At 42.1% G+C, this 12629-nt stretch overlaps 1 protein-coding gene across 1 annotated transcript in view; it reads left to right on the top strand.

Moving 5' to 3' along the window:
• The window catches only part of TEX26 (testis expressed 26), a 40891-nt gene that overhangs the window by 2986 nt on the left and 25276 nt on the right, over positions 1–12629 (top strand). Inside the window, exons 3-5 of the mRNA XM_067713194.1 lie at positions 707–931; positions 5090–5174; positions 11849–12012. Coding sequence (XP_067569295.1) covers positions 790–931; positions 5090–5174; positions 11849–12012 — 391 coding nt within the window. The 5' untranslated portion in view covers positions 707–789. The remainder of the gene's footprint in view (positions 1–706; positions 932–5089; positions 5175–11848; positions 12013–12629) is intronic.

The raw sequence follows: 12629 nt of genomic DNA, 5'->3' as shown, positions 1-12629 counted from the left end.
AAGGTTAAGGGATGGTTGTAAATTGCTTTCTAAGCATGGTGCCAACAGTCTCCAATGCGTACTTACTGTTTCCTCTTCGCATCCAAGTGGGTAATAGCTGTGTCCTAGCCAGGAGACATTCAATATCACTAAGCACCTATGTGCCAAATGACCAGGTAGCTGTCAAATAATATAAAAGACCCTCCACATACATGGGGGTGAGAGACCCAGTTGAACCTGTGGGGACAGAAGAATGATGACACTGACCGTCACAAAAACGATTTTTGGTGCCAGGAACATGGCCCGGTGAGAAGAAAGGTGTCACACACGTCCCTACTCACTCCTCTTTCCAAGCGCACTTTTCTTTCACCTCCCTGCCGGCTCCTAATTCCTGTGCAGAGATGACCAGTTTGATGGCATGAAACTATCTCAGAAACTCTGGTTCTAGTTCCACGTAACGCAAGATTACTTGTGATTTTTAATTCCTCTTGCTCGGATCCTGCAAGATCCCTGACGACTTCGCCTTCATTCGCTTAAGCTGAAAACTGTGCATAGCTGGCAATTTGCAGTTGAAAATCTGACAATATTACTTTCTCTTCGGCCCCTTTTGCTCCTCTCCCCAAATATATATAAGACAGTTCTCGGGAAAGCTCATTGCATGAACTAGACAAATACACGAAAGTAAGGTATCCATCATATTACTAGAAACACATCTTTTTACTTTCAGACCGGGTCCCCCAGCCGGCCCGGTGAAGCGCCCTGCACCTCGTCTGCCGGGGGCTGAGCCGCCGGGAACCTCCCCGCGTCTCCATGGCGAAGCGTCGCAAAGCAGCCGCGCAGCACCCAGCCCGGCTGGTGCGAGAGGCCCAGCGACGGCCTCTTCTAGCAAGAATGGCAGAGCCTGGGCCCGAGGCTCCGTGTCCTTCTCAATGCGGCCACAAGATCCTGCCAAGTAAGACTGCGGACCTTGCCAGCCGGCGGGGGGCGGGGACGGGCTCTCCCTTGGAGACGCGGTGCCTGGAGCGAAGGCCGCTCGGGTCTTCAAGGGTGTGTGCCTCCCCCTTACGAGTGGGACTCAATTTAAGGAGAGGCTGGGAGTCAGGGAAAATGAAAGGGTGTTCACGACCTTGCCCCTTTCCAGCCCTTCGCCATACCTTCTGTCAAAGCCCTCCCTAAACAGCTCGGAGTTTAAACACCCCATGAAATGTCCAGGAGGGGACAAGCAAAAGGAAGGCCTAGAGTCTGGAGAACAAAGACAAAGACAAAGAAGCAACAGAGGTCGGGAGCTCTGAAGAGAGCAGACCCAGCGGGGGCCCTGATCCCCGGCAGGATCTGGGAAACAGCGCAGAAAGAGGGCGGGGAGGGGCTGCAGAATGCAGAGAAGCGACCCCCAAGAGGATCTGCAGCGTCCCCCACCCCCACCCCCGCGGCTGTAGCAGAGGCTGGGAACTATGGCATTCAGCTGTCGCTTCTAAACTTCGCTGATTTTTCTTTCAAAGGGATTTTGTATCTAACAGAGGCAGTGCTTTTAATACTAATTCTGCATGCGAATGCAGCTGGTGTACTAACTCAGCTGTTTGTGTCAGTGGAGGGAGAGCCACTCTAGCTGTGGTGCTACTGGCATGATTACTGTGTAGTCAGCTCCATCCTGGTCTTTCTCATGGCAATAATAACCCATCGCAGCCCTCTAGCTGGGTAATTGTGGTTCCCTGGTGGCTACAGAGCAGCGGGGATTGTTCAACTGCAAATTCCCTAGAATTGTAGCCCCAGGAGAATGAATGAAATGCATACTTTCATCCCATTCATCCCTTTGTAAATTACGAAGAGCAAATGAAAATAATTAATACAAAAATATTTACAACACGAGTTTCTCTATGGTGTCCAGGCAGAGGAGCTGGAGCCCTCCCCAGGAACGCCCCCCCCGGCCCCCCGCCCCACTCCCCTGAGTCTCGTCCTCCATTTCTAGCCACCCTGTCTTGGTTTCTTTCACTGTCTGCTCTCCCCCCTCTTGTCTGGGAATGTTGGCGTCCTCCAGGTTTTCTCCTTCTTGGTTTACATCCCCTATGTGAGTGGCCATATCCTGCCACAGGGCTTCTAGTCTACATAAAGGTGCCAATCAACGGCTCTCTCATCTTTATCTCTAACTCAGATGCTCTTCCTAGATCTCAGACCAAAATATCCATCTGTCTACCAGATGCACTTGGATGGCACAGAAGGGCCTCAAACGCAACACGTACAAAACTATACTGTCTTCCTAGACTTGGAAGCTCAGTAAGGAGGGTCCCATCTGCTTAAAGGAGAGGGGAGGGCAGCTTCACTGACACCTCCATGTCATCTCCAGGTGTCACTGATTCTGCCTCCAAAGTGTCCCTTCCCCTGGGGGAGTTTGCCCCTTCACCTCCGGTCCTGAGTCTCTAACAGCCACTCTGTGCTACTCCATCCTCCACTGATGGAAGGGTCACCCTCTAAAAGGTGGGCCTAATGTGTCACTGTCCAGCTCTGGTCTCAAAATAGGATGAGGCTGATGACGCCTATGGACGAATTGCTATCGAACTATTACTATCGACTGGGCTCTTAAGTGCTGTATTCCTTCCAAGGACCGCCATAAATTTCCACAAACTGGTGGCTGAAAACAATAGAAATTTATTTTTTTCACATTTTGGAGGCCAGAAGCCTGGTATCAAGCTATTGGCATGGCTGCCCTCCCTCTGGTGGCTCTTGGGGAGAATCCGTCCTTGCGTCTTCCAGCTTCTGGTGGCTGTCGGCATTCTTTTTCTTTTTTTTCGGTACGTGGGCCTCTCACTGTTGTGGCCTCTCCCGTTGCGGAGCACAGGCTCCGGACGCGCAGGCTCAGCGGCCATGGCTCACGGGCCCAGCCGCTCCGCGGCATGTAGGATCCTCCCAGACCGGGGCACGAACCCGTGTCCTCTGCCTCGGCAGGCGGACTCTCAACCACTGCACCACCAGGGAAGCCCTGAAGCCCTGTCAGTATTCTTGACCTGTGGCCCATCACTTCAGTCTCGGCCTCCATGGTCACATCACCTCCTCCTCTTCCGTGGCCAACCTCCCTCTGCCTTCCTTCTGAGGACACTGAAATTGCATTTAGGGCCCACCGGATAATCTAGGGTGTTCTTCATCTCAAATCCTACTTGCATCTGCAGAGTGATCAGGCCTAGATTGGTGTTGCTTGCTTCGGAAAAAGACAGTCTCTGTGCAGAAGATCCTTCTAGATCCTTCTAAGAGTCAAACTCAGCTTCAAATCAGGTGAAGTGATAGTTTATTTTAAGAGCAACACAGCCTCACAATTTCTCCCCACCTACTTGTCCGTGCTTGAAATTCTCTTAACAAAGAACATTAATTCTGCTGTTGGAATAAAATGCTTTAAAGTATAAAGTGGTTCCCACTAAAGAAGAAGAATCAAAGGATAATGTCATTTCTAGTATAATGGGATCAGAGCGTAGACACCAGCTAGGAGCCTGTGAACAGAAGGACAGAGCGTGACAGGCAGGGGCTAAGGCTTTAGTTAGCCCGGGGAAGCCTCAGGTGGAGGTGAAGCTCACCCGGTGTGAAGGCGGCGGGTGAATAGTTACAGAGGGGCAGATGCAGCTGCCTGGCTGGATTCAAGGACCTGTTCGATGAGAAACAAGCCCTGGATGGCAGAGATGGAGAGATGGGAGAGATGGGGAGAAGTACACAGATGGCAAAAACTAAATGTTTCTTTTTTATATGTAGGCAGTGGCATATAGGTTTTCAGACTATTTGGAAATTGAAGACACCTTTGAGAAAGATGCTTTACGGCAATTGTATTCAGGATGCGTGAACGGGAGAAAAGGCAGGCAGTGAGGTGGGTGCGGTGTGAGAGGTGAGGTGATGGACCCCAGACGGCTTTGCTTCGAACATGGAAGGGATCATTTCACCCAGGTGCTAGTGAAATCTAAAAAGCCACAGGTAACTGCCTAGATATGAAGAAAGAGAGAATGATCGAATTAAATTTTAAAAATATATTCCCAAGTAATCTGGTGGTACCTCCGTTCACAAGGGGAGGTTGGGGCAGATCAGTCCTCGTGTCTGCATACTGGTGAATTCTCCATCCTCACCCTCTGGGCCCGCCAGCAGCATTTGCCGTTGTAGGTGTCCCTCCCTCCTCCTGGAATCATGTTTTTCCTTCGGCCATCAGGACACCACAGCCTCCTGGGTCTCCACTCACCTCGCTCACTGAGCTTCTCAGCCTCCTTCACCGGCTTCCCCTCATCTCCCCAGCCTCTTGACACTGGGGGGCCCCGGGCTTCAGCCTTTGGACGTCACCTCCTCTAATGCCACTCCCTCCCTTGCTGAGCTCACTCACTCTCACAGCTTTAAAGAACAGCTATGCCGCGGAATCTTGCACAGTCGTTACAAAGAATTAATTACAGCTGCACCAGACGAGTCAGAGGGGCTTCCCATACAGCGCCGTTAAGTGACAGGTAGAAGAGGACACTTTGTGTAAGATGAGCCTGTTTTTGTAAAACAAAATAGGACTAGAACCCAATGTGATAATGTATTGATGTACGTATATATCAATCTGTATATGATTATAGTAGCAGTTATAAAAGTCTGGAAAGAAACAGGCACAATTGTTGACATGGGCTACCTGGGAGGAGGGTGATTACAAGCAGGGCCAGGAGGGAGCCACGACAAGGGGTCCAGGAGAGAACCTGACATGGAAACTATGACCCTCTTTGTGTAAAATCAGTTCATGCATTTACCGGTATATCTAATGTGATGCATGAAAAGTCAGGCAATAAAACAGCGATAGTGAACATCCTAAGATGATAGAATTTCAAATGAACTCTTTTCTTTATATTTTTATGTATTGCTCGAATTCTTTAAAATAGTATATGTGAGTTCTCAAGAAAAACAATAGACCTATTTTTATCTAGGGGGGGAACTCATAATTAAATTGAGCTTCCCCTCTACCCTAGTGGAGCTCACAAGTTGGCCTTCACTCCTTTACACTCTGCATTACCACCCAAAATGTTTGTCTCTTGCAAAATTATTTTAATTATTAAAACAACATTTGATCAAAATATGCTGGCTTGCCACATTTAAAACTGTTTTATTGTGCTTTTAGCAGGTGATACCGATCGGGATTCCTACGCCACCATGACGAAGACTGCGTTCACACCTAAGACAGGAGCAGTGCCTGCTTTAATTCGGTACATTCCAATTCAAATCAGATTGATATACATGCTTGAATTTGTTCACCTTTCTTCTATTATTCAGAGTCCAAAACCAATAGAGAGTAATCAGAGAAGGCTTGTAGAAAATGAACTCAGATAAGACCCACTGCACGCACAGGTCTCCTCCAAGCATCAGAGGGGGTTTCCCCTTCAAAGAGTCTCCCAAGCTCCTACAGGAAAATTGAGAAAATTAACACATGGATCTTTCATAAAGCCACTGTGTATCATGCTTTACAACAGAGCCAGTATACAGTTAAGAGAACTGTGCTACCTAAACATGGAGCATGAATTGAGTTCATTACCTGGTATACAGTAGGCAGGCAATGACAACTGAATGACTGGATAAGTGAGTAATTGTTAGCACTTCCACCCAATACTAGTCTTGGAAGCTGGAACAAGGCCACAGTCCCCTTACCCTTACCTTCACTCCTCCAACTATTGCTTCCTAAAGCAATGTTTGCTTGCAACTCCTCCCTCAATTCCACCTGAACCGAGGGTGGTGGGAATTTCTGTCCATCAGCCGCCTCTCTAAGCTCATTGGTGGGTGAGAGAGGGTGGGGCTGCGAAAGCCCTGTCTTTCATTGCATCAGTGGTAGGTGGGAAATTAGCATGGAGGACCTTCCCTTGTCTGTGTTCACTCTGTAAATTACTTCCAAAATAGAGGATCTTTTCACCTTAAAAGTTCACATTGTCGAGAAGTCAAATGGAGTACTGTCCAGACTGTGGTGCAGTCAGGCAGAAATGGGTTCCAGCCTCAGCTCCCTGCTCTCATTACCCCTTATTTCCTCTGCTCCCTTAGGCAAGTAACCAGCCAGCTACAGCTCAGTTTTATGGTTGGCAAAGTGGGAATGATGACTGCTGCATAAGGTGGTTGTTCTGAGGACAAACTGAAAGCATTAATCCAGTGACTATAGCACGAAGAAGTTACCCCCCAAATTTTCATTCATTTTTCCCCAGCATAGTATACGACAGACTTCCAAAAAGTGCAGGTCTGCAAGACTCCTAATTTCCGAGTTACCGGCTATCCCACTGAGTCACGTTATATCCCCTACTGGGAGGTTTACCATCTGACAGTAAGGGTTATGCCAGCTTCCCAAACAGTAACAGTTGTCTGAAGAAGAAACATTTGGGATGAAAGCCAAAACCAAATGGGTACTTATGGAGTCTAGGTCAGTGGTCTTCAAATTCACATATTTTTAAAGTCCACAGAAAAGTTCTTATTATAAATTTAAATAGCTGTAAAAGATAAAACTTCCAGCCCATCCTAAATATTGACATTTTAAAACAAGACCATTAAATCATTTCTTTACATGTAACCAGTGGGTAATCTAACCACCTTAGCAAATTGATACTCACTCTGACCCTTTTTAAAAAATATATACAAACAAGCTCTTCTTTAACAGATCATTTATTTCATTCTCTTTCCTTCTTGAGCTCTTACTCCCAGTCTGCTTCCTCCATAGAATTTTACGCTGCTCTAATATATTTTGTGTTTGAAAGCAATTTATTGATCACTCCATTATACCTCTTTGCAACTATTTCAGTATATTAATTGACATTAATTTTTAAACATGTTATAGGACCCTAAGTATTGAGTTATCACAATTATTTTTAGTACAGAATTGGTCAAAGCAATAAACACATTACAAGTGTTAATAATTACTAAACAGAAAAAGTAAATTTTTTGGAATTGCATCTTGATGAGATAAATGGGGCTGTTTTGTTTTCAATTACTTTATGTTTCCAGATTTGAGTGTTATTATGTTGGGAATGAGACCACATTCAGCATCAATTTTTCCTGCTTTTTTTTTTTCAATTTATAAATGCTAGTGTTGAGAAACCTTGTTCTCATAATTAAGTAGATGTGAATGAAAGGAGTTTTAGTGTAGCATTGTCATTCGACACTCTGAACTCTTTATGGTTATACGCCAAAAATCACAAGGTGATTTTTTAATGATTGATTGGCTGACAGCTTGGTTGTGTACTCCTTCAGTTTCATTGAAAGCAAATAATTAGATGATTTGTCATCCAGTTATTGAGTTATTCCCTATCTCGTTTTTCTGAGAAGTATACTGAAAAGGCCTGTCTCTTTTTTATATTTGAATTTTATTTTTATTTTATTGTATTTTTATATAAAATTTTTATTAAAATATTTTATTTTATTTTTTTAGACATGTTCTTATTAGTTATCAGTTTTATACATATTGGTGTATACATGTCAATCCCAATCTCCCAATTCATCCCACCACCACCAAGCTCTCCCCCCCCCGCCACTTCCCCCCTTGGTGTCCGTACATCTGGTCTCTACATCTGTGTCTCAATTTCTGCCCTGCAAACCGGTTCATCTGTACCATTTATCTAGATTCCACATATATGTGTTAATATATGATATTTATTTTTCTCTTTCTGACTTACTTCACTCTATATGACAGTCTCTAGATCCATCCACGTCTCTACAAATGACCCAATTTCATTCCTTTTTATGGCTGAGTAATATTCCATTGTATATATGTACCACATCTTCTTTATCCATTCGTCTGTCGACGGGCATATAGGTTGCATCCATGACCTGGCTATTGTAAATAGTGCTGCAATGAACATTGGGGTGCATGTGTCTTTTTGAATTATGGTTTTCTCAGGGTATATGCCCAGTAGTGGGATTGCTGGGTCATATGGTAATTCTGTTTTTAGTTTTTTAAGGAACCTGCATACTGTTCTCCATAGTGGCTGTATCAATTTACATTTCCACCAACAGTGCAAGAGGGTCCCCTTTTCTCCACACCCTCTCCAGCATTTGTTGTTTGTAGATTTTCTGATGATGTTCATTCTAACTGGGCATCATCACTCACTGTAGTTTTGGTTTGCATTTCTCTAATAATTAGTGATGTTGAGCAGCTTTTCATGTGCCTCTTGGCCATCTGTATATCTTCTTTGGAGAAGTGTCTGTTTAGGTCTTCTGCCCATTTTTTTGATTGGGTTGTTTGTTTTTTTTATTATTGAGCTGCATGAGCTGTTTATATATTTCAGAGATTAATCCTTTGTCTGTTGATTTGTTTGCAAATATTTCTCCCATTCTGAGCGTTGTCTTTTCGTCTTATTTATATTTTCCTTTGCTGTGCAAAAGTTTTAAGTTTCATTAGGTCCCATTTGTTTATTTTTGTTTTTATTTCCATTACTCTAAGAGGTGGGTCTAAAAGATTTTGCTGTGATTTATGTCAAAGAGTGTTCTTCCTATGTTATTTTGTGCATTAATTTTGATTTTCATTTTGAGATTTCTGTGCATTAATTTTGTATCCTGCTACTTTACCAAATTCATTGATTAGCTCTAGTGGTTTTCTGGTGGCACCTTTAGGATTCTCTATGTATAATATCATGTCGTCTGCAAACAGTGACAGTTTTACTTCTTCTTTTCTGATTTGGGTTCCTTTTATTTCTTTTTCTTCTCTGATGGCCATGGCTAGGACTTCCAAAACTATGTTGAACGATAGTGGCAAGAGTGGACATCCTTGTCTTGTGTCTGATCTTAGAGGAAATGCTTTCAATTTTTCACCACTGAGAATGATGTTTGCTGTGGGTTTGTCATATATGGCCTGAAAAGGCACGTCTTAACAAATGACTATTAAATTACATCTGTTACTCCTTCATTTGGAAGAAACTTATTTAATATTATATACTCAAAAAGGACTTGGAAAATAGGAACATTAATTTCAATAAAGGTTTTCCAAAATAATCTTTTTTTTTATAAAAATGCTTTTGTCATTGCATACTCTAAATATATTTTTATCCAAATCTTTGAGCTGAAGATTTAACTCATACAATTTACACCATGTTTACCTAGCTGGTAAAATCAGTCCTTGTGGTCCAACCAACAAGTGAAATTAGGTTTACTTCCTGTCAAAATAAAAATCTGACTACAATTCTAGGTTAAATAAATGTTAATATTTGTTTTGAGGAATATTATGAAAACTACTGATAAATTATAGAATGCATATTGTAGGGAAGATTATTAAAAGTAGACAGGAGAAGTGTAGAAAGATTCAGGTCTAATATGATTAATTACATCCAAGTAACAAAAATAATGCAATGAAATATGTAGCTAAATATGTAAGTTATCTGTGAAGTGAGGAGTATGATAAAAAAATATGAGGTTCTTTAGTTAAATATGTTCTCATGTGTGCAGAACTCTAGTGCTTGACTTTGGAAAATAATTAAATAATATCATGCATAAAAGTCAGAAACAATTTCATTGATTTATTTGGAAACCAAATCAAACATTTACTATGCATTTAATGAAAGAGAAAGTTATATATGGTAAGTATATAGTTATATATGGAAAATTACTAGTCTGACAAGCTAGCGTATACTTTCATGTATTGTTAAATATTTTACATCATCAAATAAAATGAGGACTGGCTATATTGAAGTAAATATTTCATAATATGTTTGGGTTAAAAACTTAGCTTTAGGGCTTCCCTGGTGGCGCAGTGGTTGAGAGTCTGCCTGCTGATGCAGGGGACACGGGTTCGTGTCCCAGTCTGGGAAGATCCCACATGCCGCGGAGCGGCTGGGCCCATAAGCCATGCCCACTGAGCCTGTGCGTCTGGAGCCTGCGCTTCTCAACAGGAGAGGCCACAGCAGTGAGAGGCCCGTGTACCGCCAAAAAAAAACAAAACAAAACAAAACAAACAAAAAAAAACTTAGCTTTAAATACCTTATTGAATGATGAATACAAAATCTGAAAAAAAGATCGCAAGATTTTTATGTACCAGTTTTATCCAGTGAATCTTTAAAAATTTGATAGTCTCAGAAAAGATTCCAGGTACATTCAAAAGAATCAGCATCGCCATCATGTACTGCTTCATCTAAACAGAGATGCTCTTCTTTCCAGCTAGTGACATATCCTAGGGATTTTTTTAAAGCTGGAAAAATGCTTACCTTTAAATATGTAGGGGAAAGAGCCATTTTCAGCAATCTATATTCTCTGCTCTCCTCTTAGAAGCTTCTCCTTAAAGAGGGATGAACATTTGATAATTTTTAGGACAGGGAAAACTAGCCATTACTGTCAGCCACACCAATCTACAGTGTACCTACATTCAGAACATCCCTGCACAGGCCATAATGCTCTGGTTATAGCCCCACCCTTTACTCTTGACCTAGAACGGCAAGCCCTAGGTAAGTATATGGAATTTGGGTTACAAGGGAGTTCCCTGAATCACCATTATGAAGTTCCCGGCGCCCCTCTCACCATTGGCAGCTAACACCCTGAGGTGTAATGCACCTTAGTAAGATCCTATGGTGAAGTGGGGAAGGGAGAAAAGGATGCGGGAAGGAAAAGACCCACTAGATATGCAGCTTTGTGTCTCAGGCAGATACATGTTAAGAAAGAATATACTGAGAAATATGGATGTGAAAATCTATTCCTTTAAAGCAATTTGTGCTGTGATCCCTTTGGAAAGGTCTTCATGCACCTTCGATGACTTCAGTTTGATTTAGGACCACAGTCATGCTTGAATCTGTACATCTGAATGACAAGTGAAATAGTGCAGCGTCCAGATGTATCCCACTTTCCAGATGTTTGGTTTCTTACAGACGTAACCTGAATCTTACCCAGCCCTCTTTTTTAAAAAAAGTCAATATGAAATATTTTAGACACACACAAAGGAATATACAATAAATCCCTAGCTATTATCCAGCTATAATAATCAACAACACATGGACATTTTTAATGTATATCCTCCACTTAGCCTTCCCACTGGCTAATGTTGAAGCAAATTCCAGGCATTACATCATAAGTCAAAGTATATTTTTATGTATCTCTTGAAAGATAAGGATGCTTTAAAAATACGTAACGATACCATTATCTCACCTAAAAAAGCAATTCCTTAATATCAAATAGCCAATAAGCGATCAAATTTTCCCCAGTTGTCTCATAATTAAAAAAAAAACAAACAGTTGGTTAGAAATTGAATCCAGACAAGGTCTCTGCATTGTATTCTCTTACTTCATTTAATCTACAGGTTCCTCCACTTTTATTTTCTGAGAATTTCTTTGTTGAAGAAACAGATGATTTGTTCTGGATTTTTCTGACTCCATCCCCATAGTGTCATTTAAAACTATCCTTCTTTTCATGTATTTCCTGTAATCTAATATTCCAAAGACTTCATCTGATTCAGGTTGGGTATTTTCACAAAAGTATTTAATAGGTGGTGTTGGGCACGTATATCCAGAGTGGCAACTGCTGATCATTGCCTAGATGCGTTATTTCATTAGGGACTTGCAAGCCAGTGGTATCCTAATTCTTATATTTTTCCTTTTATTAACTGGAATACTTTTTACATAAAGAAACTTTCCTTCACCAAGTATTTAGTTATACTCAAGTACTGTTTACACAGAAGAGTACTCATCTCTTTAAAAAAATTAAGTAAAAAATTAATGTATTTCAGATTATTCTTTTAAATTTAGGACACTCTTACTTTTGTTAAGGGCCATAATAATATACAGGATTGTTTCTTTTCAGGGAAACCTAGAAATTAAATTATTTCTGGCATCAAGTCTTAAGGCAGCCAATCTTTCAAAAATTATTTGACATGTGTACTCTTGTGAAATTTGGTATTTAATCCCTTACTCTAGTTTCCACCCTTTTCTCACAGTCAGAAAAGTACCAGAAGATTAGGATATACATATTCACTTAGTTATCCTGTTCCCAACCAGACACAGTACAATGATGAGTATGTTTGGAAATCATATTCTAAAGAAGATTTGATCAACATTGGAACCTCAAGAGGAATCAAGAACCACAAATCTTATTACCCCAGTCAAGTAAGATAATATCTACATATCTTTTGAACGTGATATTCTATCAATAATCCGTAAGAATGAGAGTTTGGATATATCCCAAAGATCCTTCATCATCTAAGCTGTGGTCCTTCTTAGACTATTTTCTGCTCACCTTCTCACATTTATTTCTAACTCCTACTTCCTTATCCCCTTACATAAGAAACATTTATTTTAATAAATTTATTTATTTTTGGCTGCGCTGGGTCTTCGCCACTGTGTGCGGGCCTCTCACCGCAGTGGCCTCCCCAGTTGCGGAGCACAGGCTCCAGGCACATGGGCCCCAGCAGTTGTGGCACGCAGGCCCAGTAGCTGTGGCTCACGGGCTCCAGAGCACAGGCCCAGTAGTGGTGGCGCACGGGCTTAGTTGCTCCACGGCATGTGGGATCCACCTGGACCAGGGCTCGAACTGGCTTCCCCTGCCCTGGCAGGCGGACTCTCAACCACTGCGCCACCAGGGAAGTCCCTGAAAGTTTTTTTTTTAATTGAAGTGAAATTCACGTAGCGTGGAATTAACCATTTTAATGTGAACAGATCACTGGCTATTAGTACATTCATAATGTTCTACAACCACCACCTCTGCCTCATTTCAAAATA

Source organism: Pseudorca crassidens, chromosome 18, assembly GCF_039906515.1.
Source record: "Pseudorca crassidens isolate mPseCra1 chromosome 18, mPseCra1.hap1, whole genome shotgun sequence".
NCBI lineage: Eukaryota > Metazoa > Chordata > Mammalia > Artiodactyla > Delphinidae > Pseudorca > Pseudorca crassidens.
This window is presented reverse-complemented; position numbering and strand designations above follow the sequence as displayed.